Genomic DNA, 15,628 nt, shown 5'->3' with positions numbered 1-15,628 from the left:
CGTGTCCTTCGCACCTCCTTCTCCCTCTCCCTCCTCGCTCTCCCTCGCTTCCGGCGATCTGTACTTCCGGGGCTGAGGGTAATTTCGTAGCCCTTTTGCCGCTCTCTCTCCCACATTCTGGAAATGATGCGGACCTGTCATCTTCTCTCGTGACTGCGCCTGTTCTCTCGGACCCTCTCCGCCTCCACCCCCCTCAATCCGACTCGTCGTTTTGTACATAGGCTCCCTTTTCTATCGCGTATGCCCTTCTAGACCGGAGGGACACGCTAGCGAACGGAAAAGGCAGAAATTAAGCAAAGACAAGCAATACGCCGTCGTCGTGTGCCGGTTTCGCCCCGGGTCGGCATTTGCGCCCGACGCTGACGTTGGGAATCGATTGCCCGAACCTCACGGCTTGATTTGATCGATCCATTGTTAATATCGATCTGTCATTGTTTCTACTCACTAGTTTATCGTGCTACACCGGGGAATTTCCAGCGGTCAGTCGACCATACCGATCGGTGACGTGGGATCATCTTCAGCACCCCCTTGCTTGTCAGCCGTCCAGTTCGTTGTTTGTGGTTGGTCGTTGGATACTGTGGATATTGAAGTTGACTCTGTCGTTACATTCCTTTCTCCGCTCCCTTACCCTCCCTTCTTTTTTTTTTTTTTTTTTTTTTTTTTTTTTTTTTTTTTTTTTTTTTTTTTTTGTCGCCCCTCTCACTTCCTCTTTTCCTCTCCTCTCTTCTTGCCAATAAGCACCTCCACTCCTCTTGTATGGATTGAGGGAGGTGTGACTGTGGGTCATGTCCGTCAACTCTCCCCCCGCTCAGCCCTCCTCTTCGCCGCTCGGTCGGAATCGCAGCTCTCTCTTGTCGAAGTTTCGTTCGACTCTCGGTCAGCGGAGCCGCAGCCTCACTGATTTCTACATCGAACCCGAGGATCCCTGGCGCTCATATTTCCCAGGGGATGTGATCAAGGGGAACGTTGTCCTTACCGTGTCGCGTCCCGTTCGCATTACACATCTGGTGGTTTGTTTACATGGCTTTGTCAAGGTGTTCAAAAATACGGTCCCATCGGGGGAAACAGCTCCTGATGTGGGATTTCTCGGCCCGGGGCGCGGGCGCCGAGGGGCGGAATATTTGGGGAATGGGCTGGCCACGCTGTTCGAGGACGAGGTGGTCCTCTGTGGAGAGGGTCGGCTTAAGGAGGGCATCTATAAATTCCGCTTCGAGATGTCCTTCCCCCCATATGCCCTCCCCAGTAGTATTAGTGTGCGTACCCAGTCTCGCTCGGGTTTCCCCTGTTTCGCTAACGGATATGGTGTCTAGTTCGAACGAGGCACTATTACATACATGCTTACGTCCACCCTAACAAAACCCACCACCATCAACCCAACCGTATCGTGTCGCCGACGCGTGAACCTGCTGGAAAACATTGATATTGCTCCCTTTCCTGCCCCGAAAGCCCGTGTCGTGACCCTAGAGCCCGTGTCGAAGCGCACGCGGTCCAAGGCAAAGGCAAAGTCGACAGGATCGGACGTCGCGGCAGAGTCAACGTCGGTCGATGCCTCCGTCAATAGTGCGGCCGGTTCGGACCATCGGCCCCCATTAAGTCCCGCCCCCAGCAACGTCAGCTCGTCCAGTCGGCTCAGCAACAGTAGCCAAAGCTTCCAGATCGCCAGTGACCCGAGTTCCTCCACAGGGGCCGGGCTGCGAAATAGTGAGGCGCGAAGTATTACCCCGTCCCTAGGGGACAAGATCATTACAGCCAAGACGGAAGTTCTGCGCGCGGGTGTGCTACCGGGTGATACGCTGCCCATCAAAATCTCCATCAATCATTGCAAACAGGTGCGCAGTGCGCATGGGATCATTATCACACTCTACCGCCAAGGGCGCATCGATCTTCATCCATCCATTCCGATTGGGGTGTCCGCCGATGGTAAAAAGCCCGTCTATGAGGACATCTATCCGCGGTCTCGAACGGGGTTGGGAGGTCTGACAATCGGCACCAGCCGGACCAGCAGCGTGTTTCGGAAGGACTTGGCGCAGGCGTTCGCGCCGCTGGTAGTTGATCCCACCACTTTGACAGCGATCGTGAAGACCTCTATCCGGATTCCTGAAGACGCCTTCCCCACTATCACGCGGACACCCGGAAGTATGATCAATTTTCGCTACTATGTGGAGGTCGTCGTCGATCTGCGCGGCAAGCTCACTTCGCCCGAGCGGTTTCTGCCGCGGTTCAACCTAGTGACCTCTGGCAGCAATTATTCGCCCAGTGGGAAGGTTCTTAATGCATCCGATGGCAGCAACAACGCCATTACCGCGAATTGGGCCGGCAATATCCTGGATACCGACCAAATCCGCCGCGAGAAGGGGGTCGTCGCCGTGGCCTTTGAGGTAGTGATCGGCACACGTGATTCGCATCGGCGGAAGGGCGAAGTGCGGCGCGCGTCCTCGGCAGCCGCGAGCTCGGACCTGCAGTCGTCCACCAGCCATGCCCCCGTGAATGGGGAACATTGGCCGGTCGATCAGCACTCCGTGCCCAATGGAGAGTTCGATTATCCGTCGCCGGAAGACTATGGGCCCCAGGAGCCGTTCTGGCCAGAGTATGGCGACGAGTCTCACCCGCATTACCAGTCGCTCGGCGAAGTGGTATCCACTCCTCAATCGGAAGAACCAACAGACGAGAAGACGCGCATGCGCCAGGCCGAGCAGATGCTCTTACCCAGCCAACCGCCGAATGAGGCCGAAGCAGGGCCATCGACCGATGTCCCCACGGCTCCAGTGCTCCCCGATGACGATCGTATCAACGGCTACCACCATCTACCCTCGCCAACTGAGAATGCGGATCCGCAAGCGCTGACGTCCGCCGAGTCGGTCCAGACGGTTGTCCCGGGCAGCAGTACAAGACGGCCAGGCGAGCCCTTGGCGCCAGGCGACGACAAGCAAGAGTTGGAGCGACAGCGGCTCATGATGGAGGCGAGTGCGCCAGATGAGACGGTTCCTCTGCCCAGTCGCCCTACTGATGGACCGAGCGCGCCCGTCTTCCACGACGAAGGAGATCACCAGCTGGTTGGTGGAAACGCACATGGAGACGAGTCATTACCGCGCTATCAACGATAACAATATATGAAGGGATACTGATACGCCTTGTTTTTCCTTATGAGATTCATTTGCATTTACGGTTGGGTTAACCGGGAGATACCACCATGTTGGCATGATTTTGAAGTATATTTTATACTACACTATATTTATTGTTGTCTGAGAACGGCGCTTCCTCAGCGGAAGTAGATATCGGCGTTTGGATTGTTGGCATAGCAGACAGGTTATCTGCTCTCAAGTGGATACATCGTATATCTTACCTTTTTCACTGTCTCTATCCCATGGAGGTAATTTCTTCCCACAGAGGCGTTCCACTACCTGCTTCACTTATATAATTCACGACGGATACCCAATGGGTGAAGAAATCAAATTTATATGGAATACTTTCTAGTCCACATAACCCAACTTCTTTGTAGAATTCTAACCTCTCCCTCCACCCTCCTTATCAGACAAGACTTCTTCAGAGTGCAGAGAACCTCTATCGATCTCTAGAACATCTACAGACATATTGTTCATAATCTTTACTTCAACAATGGTGGCTAAATTTTTCAACAGAGTATCAGAGACCCAACGCTTGTAGTTGTCTAGGAGGCAGATGTCAACTAGCCACTATCATTGGTATGGGCAAGTTTGGCAAATCCAGGCTGTGGACGAGAGTGTTTGAGAGGACTCGAAGGTAGGACCTGGCTTAGAAGCCTCACAGCTAAGATGCCAAAGATCCTACGCTAAGCCAAAGATCCTACGCTACTAAGACCCTTCACCCCAAAGCGTATCTCCCAGGTTTTGACCTCTATTCGCTTCCACTAAACATGCCTTATGTTATAATCTTCTAACTTTCCGCTCACGAAGGAGATAAAGGGATACTCCCGGTCAGGGCCTCAGGGCGGGTCTGTTTTGGTATCGCCCCCTCAAATGTTTGACGAAATAGAGTATTTACAGGCTACCCTCAAAGACCTTACACATTTCCAGGGCCTAGAACATCTTACAAGATACTCGTGGGGTCGGAAAGTCATTCGTATTTAGTCTATCATGTTTTCCCAGACAATCTCCCATGATGTGATAAAACACAGGTTCCAACGAAAAGCAAATCGTCTGGTCGAGGCATTCCTTCGGCGTATAAACTAGCCTACGGGCCACGGTGAACAAAATAGGTTTCCTGGATGAGTAATTGAGGACTGTGCCGAACGATTATTTCTATTCTTTTATGGGAACTGCTAGCTTTATAGTAGAATCTGCGATATCTACAACGGCGACAGCAGTTGCAAAGAAGACCTATCAATCTCCGCTACAAGTGCATTGATGCCATTTAAACCTACGATAATTACACCGGCAAGGTCCTATTACTCCTACCAAGACATGAACCTCAACAAACTGTGGTTTTCAGCACGGCCATGCTTGAACGGAGCCAGCATCCAAACTGAAGAAATTCGAATAGCAAGACATGCACAGACCTCTTCGCATTCAGAGTATCACTCTCCAGGCTTGAACCTGTGGGGACCAGCGGTCGAAGCAGGTGTATTCGACCTAATCATCTACAATCAAGGCGACCGTCTGACTGCCTTAATCGATGGCGAGACGCGAAATACTCGCTGACTGAGGTTGGATCGATATCGCGCGAAAGGCACGCGATTTATGTCTACAAAAAATACATCACGGTAGAAAACCTTGATCCCCATTCCAGCCAAGTTGATGGTATTCCGTCTAACACCATCTTGTCGAGTACGCCAATTCGTGGCTTCACTAGAGGCTACACACTACTGGTTCCTCACCAGCTAGGCTCCGGCTAAAGGAGAGAAAGAACTCGTTTCACCCTGCAGCTAGTGTCCAAAGCCACTGGTGACCAGGCTATTGAAAGAACACGCCATCTAGGCCAGGAGCGAATTGTGCATCCAGGAAGACGTTTTCCTTATGAGAGTCAGCCAGCTTTAGTATCGCTGATACATATTCGTAAATCGAATCCTGAGGCGCCGAAGCGATCCCTCTCGGCCATGGTGTCGCCTGGTTCAATAACAAATAATTTCAGAGGGAAGAGTACATTTCGCGATGGTCCATGCTGGGGATTGAGAACCCAGAATCATGCAGGCTGCAAGGAGCGAGACGATCGACCTCGTTTAACCTCTGGCAACCCGTGATCGTATGGGCAATATTCAAATCCTGGAGACATTAAGTGGAGTGAAGAGTAAGCTGAAAGGGATAAATCCCATCATCCCGGAAACTGGGAGTATAGCTCTTCAGAAGCTTATACTCCTCATGGGTTGTAACGATTTTATGTAGTATGTGTGGTCCTTCATATGCGTCCCTGCTGCTGGCCTCGGAGCCGCGAAGATTCCTAGGGCTCGAACGAGAACGCGCTGGACTCCAGGGCAGAAGGTAGAGGATAATGGAGCTTGAAATACTCATGTTAATCTTTTGAACGGCATCTCCATATCTAAGAGCATGAGCTGTTTGTTATTTGTAATATTGCTTGTTTAGTAGGATAGTATCCTACTAAACAAGCAATACAATTCGTTCAGCATCGTACTCCTCCGCTTCTTGATATTTTATTTGAAACTCTCGAATATATCAGTCTTCAGCTCATCTCCCACCTTGCAATCCTTCTTTTTGTTTTTTTCTCCTTGAAGTGGGTGCCTCTTGGATACCAATCCCCTCTGGTGGCTCCCATATCCCGTCCTCATCGTCCATGGCAGCTTCGGCCTGTTCAATATCGACGACAGCATCATCCAAGGGCAGACATTTTGTGCGATCAAGAGCTTTTAGCACCAGAATGTATTTCCAGTAAGAGTCTTGAATATTGAACTTATCTGAAGTCTTCGAAATCTTCAGTCTTTCTTTTGGGCGCAGGATTCCTATGGCCCATTTGAAGTTGGGATCGCTGTGCTTGTTTTTTTTCCTCGGAATCTGGGTATATGTCACAGATCGAATAGCGATTCGGCCTGATAACTGTACAGGATACCCTGGCCCAGGTGCATAGACAATCGGCCACCGATGAGGAATATCAGGCCACACGACAGATTGGGTTCAAGGGGGATTCTGAATCCTTTAGGCATGGAGCCTTTAGCTATAAATTAGCGAATCGTTAGCAGTAGTAGGAGATCAAGAATCAGTCTCCTGGCTGAATAGTATCTACTGCCTGCCTTTGACCTCTCTCTTTCTTTTAGCCTACGTACCCTTACCTAGTTGACAGGTCCTCTACCCTGAATAGTAGATACCTTTGACAGAGAGAATATGAACGAAAGAGAAAAGAAACAGAATTGAAGAAAAAAATAGACTAGCCATAATAAGATAGTAAGCTGAAAGTGAATAAAAAGAGAAGTAAAAGTAGTAAATTCAGACAGTATTTAGATATCAATAATGTTATGGGACTGACTTACAGGCAGCCCTATATCATGGGAAGCTCTGCCTAAGGCATCGCTGCCAAGCCTTTACCACACAAATATTTCGTACGATGTGTTATTTCTGTTAATTAGCTATTTCTTCTTGTTCAATAGGCACGCTTAGGTTAGAACAATCTATTCGTCCCGTAACAAATAATATATTCTACTTAGGCATTAGTGAGTTAAAAGTGAATATAAGGTAGTGTAACAACTATATAAATACTCTGTATAGATAAGAACTATATAGCATAATAAAAATAATGTGTATAACTATAGTATGACTAACATCTTATTTTTATCTATCTTAAATCATCTGTAACTGTGAATAACTTACATTTACTAGTTAAATTAGTCAGCAACCTCACGTTGCCAACCCACTTTGCGCACTATGTAGAGTCTGAAGTTAATAAAGTCGGGGTTCCTTGTAGAGAACTCTACCCGGACATCGATCAGGTCCTGAAATAGTCGGGGCATCCCACAACTGCCATGGATAGTAGAATAGCAAATTTCCGTCCTGGTCTAAGGAATTGATGGCAGCTCCGTAGTCACTAAGCTCAATAGTCTCCTTGAGTTGAAGTTCGCCTGTCAGCAACAACTGGCCAAGGCCGGAGTGGCCTGCTATACGACAGCTTGGCGATAGAGGGTAGTATCGGCGAAGGTGATGCCAATCATGACACATATCCACATCTATTGAACGATATCCATAAGACAAGAAGAGTATGCATTATATTCCCCAGGTTTACAGATACCCCAGATTGTGTAACCGACGATCATTTTATATACCTCGGTATTTATATAAACTGGTTGAGCAACAACTGGCACAAGTCCCAGGGCAAGTATATAAATTAAGAGAACAAACAAAACAAAGAAAGAAAAGAAAACAAACTCCACAATCACCTGATGACCAATACAAACCCATTTGATACTCATTTTCATCACCCTTGATAACCGATAAGATTGTTGGGGAACCAAGTTAAACCCTTCTTGGCAAAACCAAGACCATTAGCGACACCTCTCCATAATTTAATCATATACCCTCAATCTCAATCTCAATCTCACCCTCTCATCTTCCTCCTCTCCCTCACCTCCCCCTCCCGCACCCACACCCAACGCAAAAGAAAACGAGACAAAAAGTCTCACAAAACAAAGGGCAAAATGGCCTTCCGAACTGGGTCCTTCGCGACCTTCCTCATCGTCTGCCGTAAGCCCCCCCCCCCCCCAAAATAACATAACCTCACCCTGTCAAACCACAACCACTAACAAGAAAATCCCAAACAGCAACATCCTTCTTCCTCGGAATCCTCTTCTCCCTCCTCCCCTACGACTACCCGATCCTCTGGTCCAACCACCCCACGCCCCCCTCCCACTTCTCCTACTTCGAATCGCACCTCTCCTTCCTCCATGCCTCCCCGCCCCTGATCCCCCGCATCCTCCACATTGTCATCTTCCTCGGTTTGCTGGGCCTAATCCTCAAACTCTACAAACCCAGCGAATCAAACATGCTCTTCGATGGCGCGTCACTGGTCCTCTACATGTGCGGCATCACCGTGTACATTGCCAATATCGTCAAGGGGCTGAGACTTGTCTCCGCGGGGAAATACGGGGAGGAATTGGTCTCGAGTGAGGACGAGAAGGGCCAGATCCTTAATCGGGAGGACTCGTTGAAGGTGCTTGCGGCTAGTAATACTATTTTGGCGCTTGTGCTGGTGGGGGTTCTTGTTTTGCAGGCTGGGCAGTGGTATGCTGAGCGGAAGGACGCGCAGGAGGTGGAGGATATGAAGGGGGGTGGTAGTGGGAAGGTTGGTGGTGGTGGTGGAGATGGAGAGGGGGTTAGTTCGGGGGTTAAGGGGAAGGGGGGGTCTGCGAAGAAGAGGAATTGAGTTGTTGTTGCTGTTGTTGTTGTTGTTGCTACTAAGGTGGGGGTGGTGTAGGGGTTTATGATTTGGTGGTTTTTTTTTTTTTTTTCCCTATCTTTGTTGTTTTGAGCCCGGTCTGGGTTGGATTGACCGATTGCTTGAATTGGATGGGATTTCATTCATGGGATGGTTTCATGGTAGCATAGTTCATGGTCATGTCAAAGTTGCTCGCATAGTAGCGTCATCTTAACTACTACCTGTTCTATGTACACATACGTCTCTCGTTTCACGATCGTCACGCAGTAGGGGAATCATAAGAGAATGGAAAGAGCCAACAACGTAAAACATATCCCGGAAGGCCACTACATCACTCGTTCGGGCGCAAACGAAAACGGACTCCGGGGGAGATCCGGCGACCGCGGACTGAGTGCTTTGGCGAACAGTTCTTCGCCCGAATCGGCGCTGGAGGTGCGCGCGATCGTGCTCATCGACGCGAAGCCGTTGTTGTTCTCGTCGCGGCTCTGTTGCGCTTGGATCGACTCAGGCGGGTAATGCACGATCGTCCGGATGGGCTCTGGCGTTTCGGATTTCGGCGTCGGCTGCTGGAGACGGTGGAAAGAGTTGAAGGACGAGACGGCGACGTCCGGCGATTGGGGGGAAAGAAGATGGCGTGCGGCCGCTGTTGTTCCTGAGCGTGTTAGTAGAGAGCTTACCCGCAGGCCGAACCGAGACGATAACCCACCGTCCGACTTGGGAGACAACTCGCGCTGACTCGTCTGTAATCGCAGTCCCTTCAGTTTCTCTCCTAGCTTTCCTCCGCCGGTGCTGGGCGAGACTGGCGTGGTCGGGCCCATGGGGTAGTGCAGGTCAGGGTGACTCTGGACGGAGCTCCTCTGCGACTCTGCATTGGGCCCGACTCCGAAATTCGACTCGATCCACTCCTTCTCTTGCAATGCCATGTGCAGGGCGATCCCCTCCACGTTCGTCAGACACTCATCCCGAATCTCCTTGTCCAAGGACTGCAGCCGTTTCTTCGCCCAGATGGTGTGCAGAACGCCCTTTTTCCCGGCGGATCGCCCGTCGGCACCCAATTCTGGCGGGAAGATGGCGGGTAAGGGGTTCAGCTGGAGGGAGTGCCTCTTAGATGCAGACTCAGTAGCCGGCGGCTCGTACGACACGCTGACCACGGGCGGAATAGTAACGTGAGGCGGGAGGAGGAAGTATACGCGACGCTTGTGGTCGTTGGTTCGTTCGTCCGCGGGGAGCACGGCCTGTTTGCCCTCCCAGGAGACATGCCAGGTGCCGCCAGTGGAGGACCGAGTCAGATCATCATCTTCCCATTCAATCATCAGGATCTTCGTTCCCTCATTGGCTTTGCCGGCTTCGAATTCGAACCGGGCTAAGGCGGTGATGGACAGACTGCCTGTCGAGACGCGGGGAGTCTCCAGGGCGGCAAACTCGCTGTCGGGAGTAAAAGGCGCTTGAGACATGGTGGATGGGGAAAGACGAGCCGGTTCACCACAAAAAAAAGAAAGAAAAAGTAAAGAAGGGGAGGTAGTTTCCGAATCAGGGCGAAGAATGTGCAGACAGAGACGCTCAGACTGACTAACAGCCGGGCTGAGAAGATGGACAATACATCTGAGGTTGAGGTTTGAGGTTGAGGAAGGGGGTGGATCACGGGATGGTCGTCGGTTTTTAGCGCCGCAGCAATTTTTCCCTTGCAGTGTCTTATTGTTGCTATTATTCGTCCTGTCCAGGAGGGATTTCGAGGACGAAATGTTTTTGAGGGGCTGTTGTTCGTGGGTTCTAATTATAGCTTTATAGTCTCTTGGCACGGCGGCAAATCGTCATCATCGTTGTTTTTGTTTTTTTCTTTCTTTCTACGCGGAGGACACCGATGTATGCATATCCGATGGAGTGACCATTGTTCCCTTCACGTCACTTCCACTCACCTTGAGGCCAGGAACAAAGGTCAGAAAGGAGTGAAACTCTCCTCTTAAAGATAATCCCAAGTCAATGACGACGATATTGACTTGTCTGATGTCAGCAATCAACCATGGATCACGAGGCAACAAACCCAATATCTCCGCCTGTTTCCGCAGGTAGCGGACTTTCAGGGAAAACAGGAAAAGAGCAGCCTCATAACCAAATATCCTTCTTCCACGTGACATCTGATCAGATCAGGAAAGGGGTCTGGTCATAACCGTCACCGTACAAACTACCTCATCGTACGATACAGTATCATACAACAGACCCGTTCATGATGATCATACGCGGGCCCAGGGAGGTATACCAGACGAGGTGAGCGTCAATGAGTGGTCATAATGCAACAAGAGCCAGAGCCAAGGATGTGATGCGATTAAGAGTCAACCTCATCCTGCAGGGGAAGTGCTTAATATAGCACAACCAGGGGCCCTCCGCACATCTCGGCCTGGATATCTGATGAAGACGTGCCAGAGCAAGATCTCATTGGTATGTCCGGAGGGGTTCAAAGAGAGGGGAAACTGCTTCATCTGCAATAAGGGTGGGAATGATGCACTCCTTATCACAAGTGCTTCCTCGGAATAGCCGCCGTGGGGGGACTGTTATGCCAAGTTGAAGTAATTGATGGAGGCGGTTGCGCCGGGAGATCTCTACAAAGGCGTCAAGTTGAGCTATTCATAGAATTAGCATATTGGCTTAGAAAATGATATGCAGGTGAACTGACCACTACCTAGGTTTTGCAACTGTCACCCGAGACTAGTCCGGGGGGGGGGGGGGGGGAGATCTGTTGTGGGTTGTCCGTCCGATGCACGCGTTCGCTATACATCATGATGATATTGAGTTCCCCAAACGTAGAGCCAAGTTTCTTGAAGTTCAGATGGCACTTGATGATTCTTGTTCATCATGTGACTCAATACGAACCCGGTATATGTACTTCAACAATAGAACCATTATCCTCATGTCCATCATCCATGGACAACTACATCGTCTATATCAACCCAAAAGGTATCCAAATATAGAGATGCCAGATAGGGCAGATACCAAAAATATCCACCCCACCCCCCCCCCCCCCCCCCCCCCCCCCCCCCCCCCCCCGGTCCGTCAGCACCACTAAGACCCCCCGGTCCTCCCAAAAAGAATCGCCCAAAATAACTTCCTTAGTCCGTGATGAAAATAGAACGATTGCAGGGAATACATGCCCTAGTGCCCGTGGATACATGCCTGCCCCTCCCCCCTCGCTACGCTTTGCCGTGCCTTACTCCTCTCAATATTGGTCGGAACACAGTCTACTTGACCTTCGTCACATCCAAGGAGGATTCGCATCTTGGTATTGGTTGGCCAGGCTGCAGTGTCTCCCCGGTCAAATTTCATCACCACAAGTCAGGCTAAACCGTAGCGTCGGATTGGTTGCTTGTTCAGGTGAAGGGAATCCTTCTATGGACGGTCGACGGGCGACGATCCCTGTTGACCGGTGACGATAGCTGAGATCACGGCGTCAACGCAAGTTTATTTGTGTGATCATGCAGCTGATTCGATCCCCGTCACTGGGCGAGGGTGATGCTCTGATGGCTTCTATTGGTGTAAAAGAATCCTGGAGGATCCAGCCAACCGGGAAGGAGAAAAAGAAAAGAAAGTGAGAAGGTATCAGCATATACCAGCGATCCACAGAGACGGAGGGTAAAAAAAAAACATAATTCAAGGGAAATGATAAAAATAGAGGAGCGTAACGCTGGTGGATTCAGTCTCATCTCATCACATTACACTACTATTCCTCCCCCACACATCCATGCCAATCATCGGCGGACCTTCTGAGGGGAATGGCTCCGTCTGCCCCCCAATACGGTCTAGCGCTGGCGCTTAACTGCATGTCCTTAAACTGCGCTTGATTGGCTGATCAACAACCTTCTTGGGCAGAGGAAGCGCCAGTACTCTTTCCTATTTCCCCTTTGCCTCGCCCTTCAATCAAAAGAGGACTGCTTGATAGATGGTGGCGGAGAGTTATGTAAAGTCAAAATTGGCGGTCGTATAGTTCGCCTCTCGCTTTTTCCTGAGAAGTGAGAACGTTGGTATTCCCTCGAGTTGGAACTCCAGTCCTGTAGGTGTCTATGACAAATTATGTAGAACCGCTACGGTATGGTTGCGGCGGCCACAATTTCTGGGGTGTAATCAGATGAAACAGCGTTTCTTGTAGACTCTACCCTCGACCAGGATCCTGAATCCGCCCTAGAAGGTACCCCCTACCATTGCATTCTGCAGAGAAGATGAAACGTTGAGCGCGTCTTCTCTACCAATCAGGCGTGGTATGGGCCCAGTCAAGATCACGCTTGGCTTCGCGGTCGCCGATGGTGGAGAGCCCCGCAAGGACCAGTAGAATGCGGATTTCCAGGGGGCAGGACAAGATCACCTTTCCTTAGATTTAGCCAGCGGGCGGCTAGTTCCTGCTTCGAAGGGAGCAAGGTTTACGGGACGTGGTAGAGTAGACATCCTGAATCCTTCCATGGCGCAAGTAGGGCTGCGGCGGTATTGTGTAATATTACATATGTGTAATATTACACGGTTAGTATTCCATACGTACGCCATATATTGTATGTACGTATGTACATACACCACTGTAGAAGCAACGACCATTCTTAACCTTCTTTGCTCGCTAGACAGGTCAGATCACGTCCAAATCAATGCCTGGTAAATCCCATGTTGGGTCTGTGCTTAATTAAGTTCTCATAGGGCCGAATATCCTGGATCCGAGACTCCAGGGTGGATGAAGTTGGGCAACAATCCGAGGGATTCACCTGTGCGGTCGAGATTTAGACTTACGTGGTAGGGTAGAGATGCGCTATAATGCATGTCACCGCGTCCGTTTTGCTGATGCCTTTTTCCTATCGTTCCTTTTGGCGACTTGTCCAATGCCCCTCAGCCTCAGCCGCACGTCAGTCCGGAAGCAAAGCCCAATCGCCGCTGTTACCATATCCCCGGGTATGCCTTGTCGTCGGACGGGTGAGAGTCGGGACCCGTGGGGAGAGACACTGTGGCTCTTGGCTAACACGTGTGAACCTCACATATGAGAAACGATATTCGGCGGGGCATCCGAGAGCCCTCAACGGGGACAACTTCAATCCGGTCTTGCAGGTTGACGTACTCAAGGGTTCCCCCACACACCTACTCCAAATGCTGGGATGTCGTCTAGAGCTCAGACCCTCAAATTCAATTCATTGGTACAAGTACTAAGGCCAAATCGTCTTGCGCTATTATCAATTATCCTCCGGTGAACATGCTGGAAGTCAACCGCTCAGTAGTAGCCTGTTGTAGCCAATATGACATGGGGACTTACCGAGTACTCCTAACCCAAGTATCCACGTTCACACCAACGCATGACCAAACAAGAGACAGTTCGCTAATTATAATGTAAAGAGGAATTAAAAAAAAAAAATAACATCTACAACAGTATTAAAGTGTGATGGAGAGAGGTAAAGGTTTTGCAGCCACCGGGGCATCATATCAATTTCCTAAAGCCATAGTAGAGTAGGACCCCGCATGAAAGAAGATATGGGAAGAAAATCAATTTAAACATCGCTTGACCTGAGTAGCAGTAAACCCCCCTCCCCCCAACGCCAAATACCGAAAGCCTGCGCTAGTGCACCTGACCGTTTCCAAAAATTCATTCACATGATACCAAACTGAAGTCTCTAAGGTTCAGGTTCGCTGGACTCTTCGCGCTTTCTCCGCTTTCCCTTCGGGGGGTCCTCGAGTTGTGTCCTCTTGAAGGTGATCGTATGAGTGACAACATGTCGCACACTAAATCTGCCACTGGGGATCGCCGTGTGGGGTCCATCCCAATAGCGCATTCTCCAGTCCGAGGGGGATGCAGAGAAGGGATTCGCGGAGAAAGGAGACGTAGAGAAAGGAGATACAGAAAAAGGGGACGCAGGGAAAGGTGAGGCAAGCGTCGCTGCACTCCTGGGAGCCTCTATCGTGGATGAATACCTCGGCGGGGGCGGGATGCGTAAAGCACGTAGAGTCCTCGGGTCTCGTCTGACTGGAGGTGCTGTATAAGGGGTTGGTGGCGGCAGCGAAGCGGTAGCGGGCCTGGACGATTCCCCATTGGCGTTGAAAGTACCACTGGCTGCACTCACTGGCCGCGATGTTGGCTGGGATGTTGGAGAGTTCGAGGTGGTGGAGTTGCCTTCTCTCAGAGTGTGGATCTTGGAGAAGTCCGGCTCTCCAGTGATCGGGGATAATATAGGTTGGAACTTCTTCAGGAACTCAGTATAAGCCGCGGGGGGTGTGATTGGCGTGGATAGTGCTTCGTCACCCCTCCCATTGCCTGCTGAAAGGCTAGAGGACCCCGAGTCACTTTGAAGCTCGGATGGGAAGACCATCGTCCGGGGTGTCTGCAATGGATGCAGAACTGGTTTGATGGAAGGCATCTTGGACGAAGAACGGTCGACTATTCAAAAACAAAACGAGAAGACCAGAAGAATGAAAGAATGATCGAAGGTGACTTCACAAGAAAATTAAATAACGGATGAGGATGGAGACCACGCGCCTGACCTTTACACGTGCGTGGAAGTAGAGAGGGAGAGAGTATAGTAGTAGTACTAGTAGAAGTACTAGAAGTAGTCATGCAATGGACCACAAGGTCAGACTACGGGACGAGAGAGTTAAGCCGCAAGTGACGGGCGTCCGTTGAAGGTAGAAAAGATATGAAGACTAGTACCACTCCTCGATCTCTCTCTCTGGTCTGCAATAGAAAAGAATGAAAAAGGGAGAGAATGGCAGGACGTGGAGTGAGATTTATGGTTCACGTTGAAATTGGAAGAGCGCTGAAATACGTGTAATAACGTTCACGACGGTATCAATACGATAAGGATGGGCGTAATATTTCCGGGTAAGGGTCAGTGTCACGCTTTAGCCTGCAAGCGGGTTAGTGTGTCGCCCTTCCTCCGAAGTGCGCGCCTGCGATTCCAAGTCAAGCAACAACAAGAGCAACAGCAGCTGGGCACCTCGCGAATCAGAGCTGGATCTCACGGGATGGTAGGATGGGTGACAAGTCTTGGCTAGAACCTAACGAGACCGCTACAAATGTGGAGAGAAACAAAAGTTGTGACCAACAATGGCTTGATGCCTGATGGAGCTCCAATCGATGAAGATCAGAAAAGCCAATAGACAGAGAAGAAGACGAGGAGAACGATGATCTGTGATCGAGCTAGAATACCGTACTCAACCGTTCTTTTTATACCTTTTTCATTGCTGAAAACTGCACCTGCTAGTCCTCTATCCTATGCACAAATATCCAGCAACCAACAAAATCCTTGAGCGCCTTTGCTGCATCAAA

At 50.2% G+C, this 15,628-nt stretch overlaps 5 protein-coding genes across 5 annotated transcripts; 2 read left to right on the top strand and 3 right to left on the bottom strand.

Annotated features, from left to right (window-relative positions):
• Nucleotides 1–683: 683 nt before the first annotated feature.
• rim8 (pH response protein PalF) lies at nucleotides 684–3,408 on the top strand. Its single transcript, XM_032039967.1, has 2 exons — nucleotides 684–1,253; nucleotides 1,311–3,408. The coding sequence occupies exons 1-2, from the start codon at nucleotides 786–788 to the stop codon at nucleotides 3,102–3,104; spliced, it is 2,262 nt and encodes a 753-aa protein (XP_031906348.1). The 5' UTR covers nucleotides 684–785; the 3' UTR covers nucleotides 3,105–3,408.
• Nucleotides 3,409–6,995: 3,587 nt separating this feature from the next.
• BDW43DRAFT_258365 (uncharacterized protein) lies at nucleotides 6,996–7,517 on the bottom strand. The gene has a single exon (XM_032039966.1). The coding sequence runs from the start codon at nucleotides 7,391–7,393 to the stop codon at nucleotides 7,145–7,147; it is 249 nt and encodes an 82-aa protein (XP_031906347.1). The 5' UTR covers nucleotides 7,394–7,517; the 3' UTR covers nucleotides 6,996–7,144.
• On the top strand, nucleotides 7,515–8,506 carry BDW43DRAFT_6711 (putative secretory component protein shr3). The gene is made up of 2 exons (XM_032050363.1): nucleotides 7,515–7,658; nucleotides 7,736–8,506. Exons 1-2 carry the CDS (start codon nucleotides 7,613–7,615, stop codon nucleotides 8,335–8,337), a joined length of 648 nt encoding a protein of 215 aa, XP_031906346.1. The 5' UTR covers nucleotides 7,515–7,612; the 3' UTR covers nucleotides 8,338–8,506.
• Nucleotides 8,507–8,675: 169 nt separating this feature from the next.
• On the bottom strand, nucleotides 8,676–9,803 carry BDW43DRAFT_305284 (uncharacterized protein; the record flags this gene model as incomplete). Its single annotated transcript, XM_032045767.1, has 2 exons — nucleotides 8,676–9,001; nucleotides 9,056–9,803. The coding sequence occupies 2 exons, from the start codon at nucleotides 9,801–9,803 to the stop codon at nucleotides 8,676–8,678; spliced, it is 1,074 nt and encodes a 357-aa protein (XP_031906345.1).
• Nucleotides 9,804–13,750: 3,947 nt separating this feature from the next.
• On the bottom strand, nucleotides 13,751–15,058 carry BDW43DRAFT_6699 (uncharacterized protein). The gene has a single exon (XM_032050362.1). The coding sequence runs from the start codon at nucleotides 14,718–14,720 to the stop codon at nucleotides 13,980–13,982; it is 741 nt and encodes a 246-aa protein (XP_031906344.1). The 5' UTR covers nucleotides 14,721–15,058; the 3' UTR covers nucleotides 13,751–13,979.
• Nucleotides 15,059–15,628: the final 570 nt, after the last annotated feature.

Source organism: Aspergillus alliaceus, assembly GCF_009176365.1.
Source record: "Aspergillus alliaceus strain CBS 536.65 unplaced genomic scaffold BDW43scaffold_1, whole genome shotgun sequence".
Lineage (NCBI taxonomy): Eukaryota > Fungi > Ascomycota > Eurotiomycetes > Eurotiales > Aspergillaceae > Aspergillus > Aspergillus alliaceus.
The sequence above is the reverse complement of the archived record's forward strand: the minus strand, read 5'-3'. Positions and strand labels throughout refer to the sequence as shown.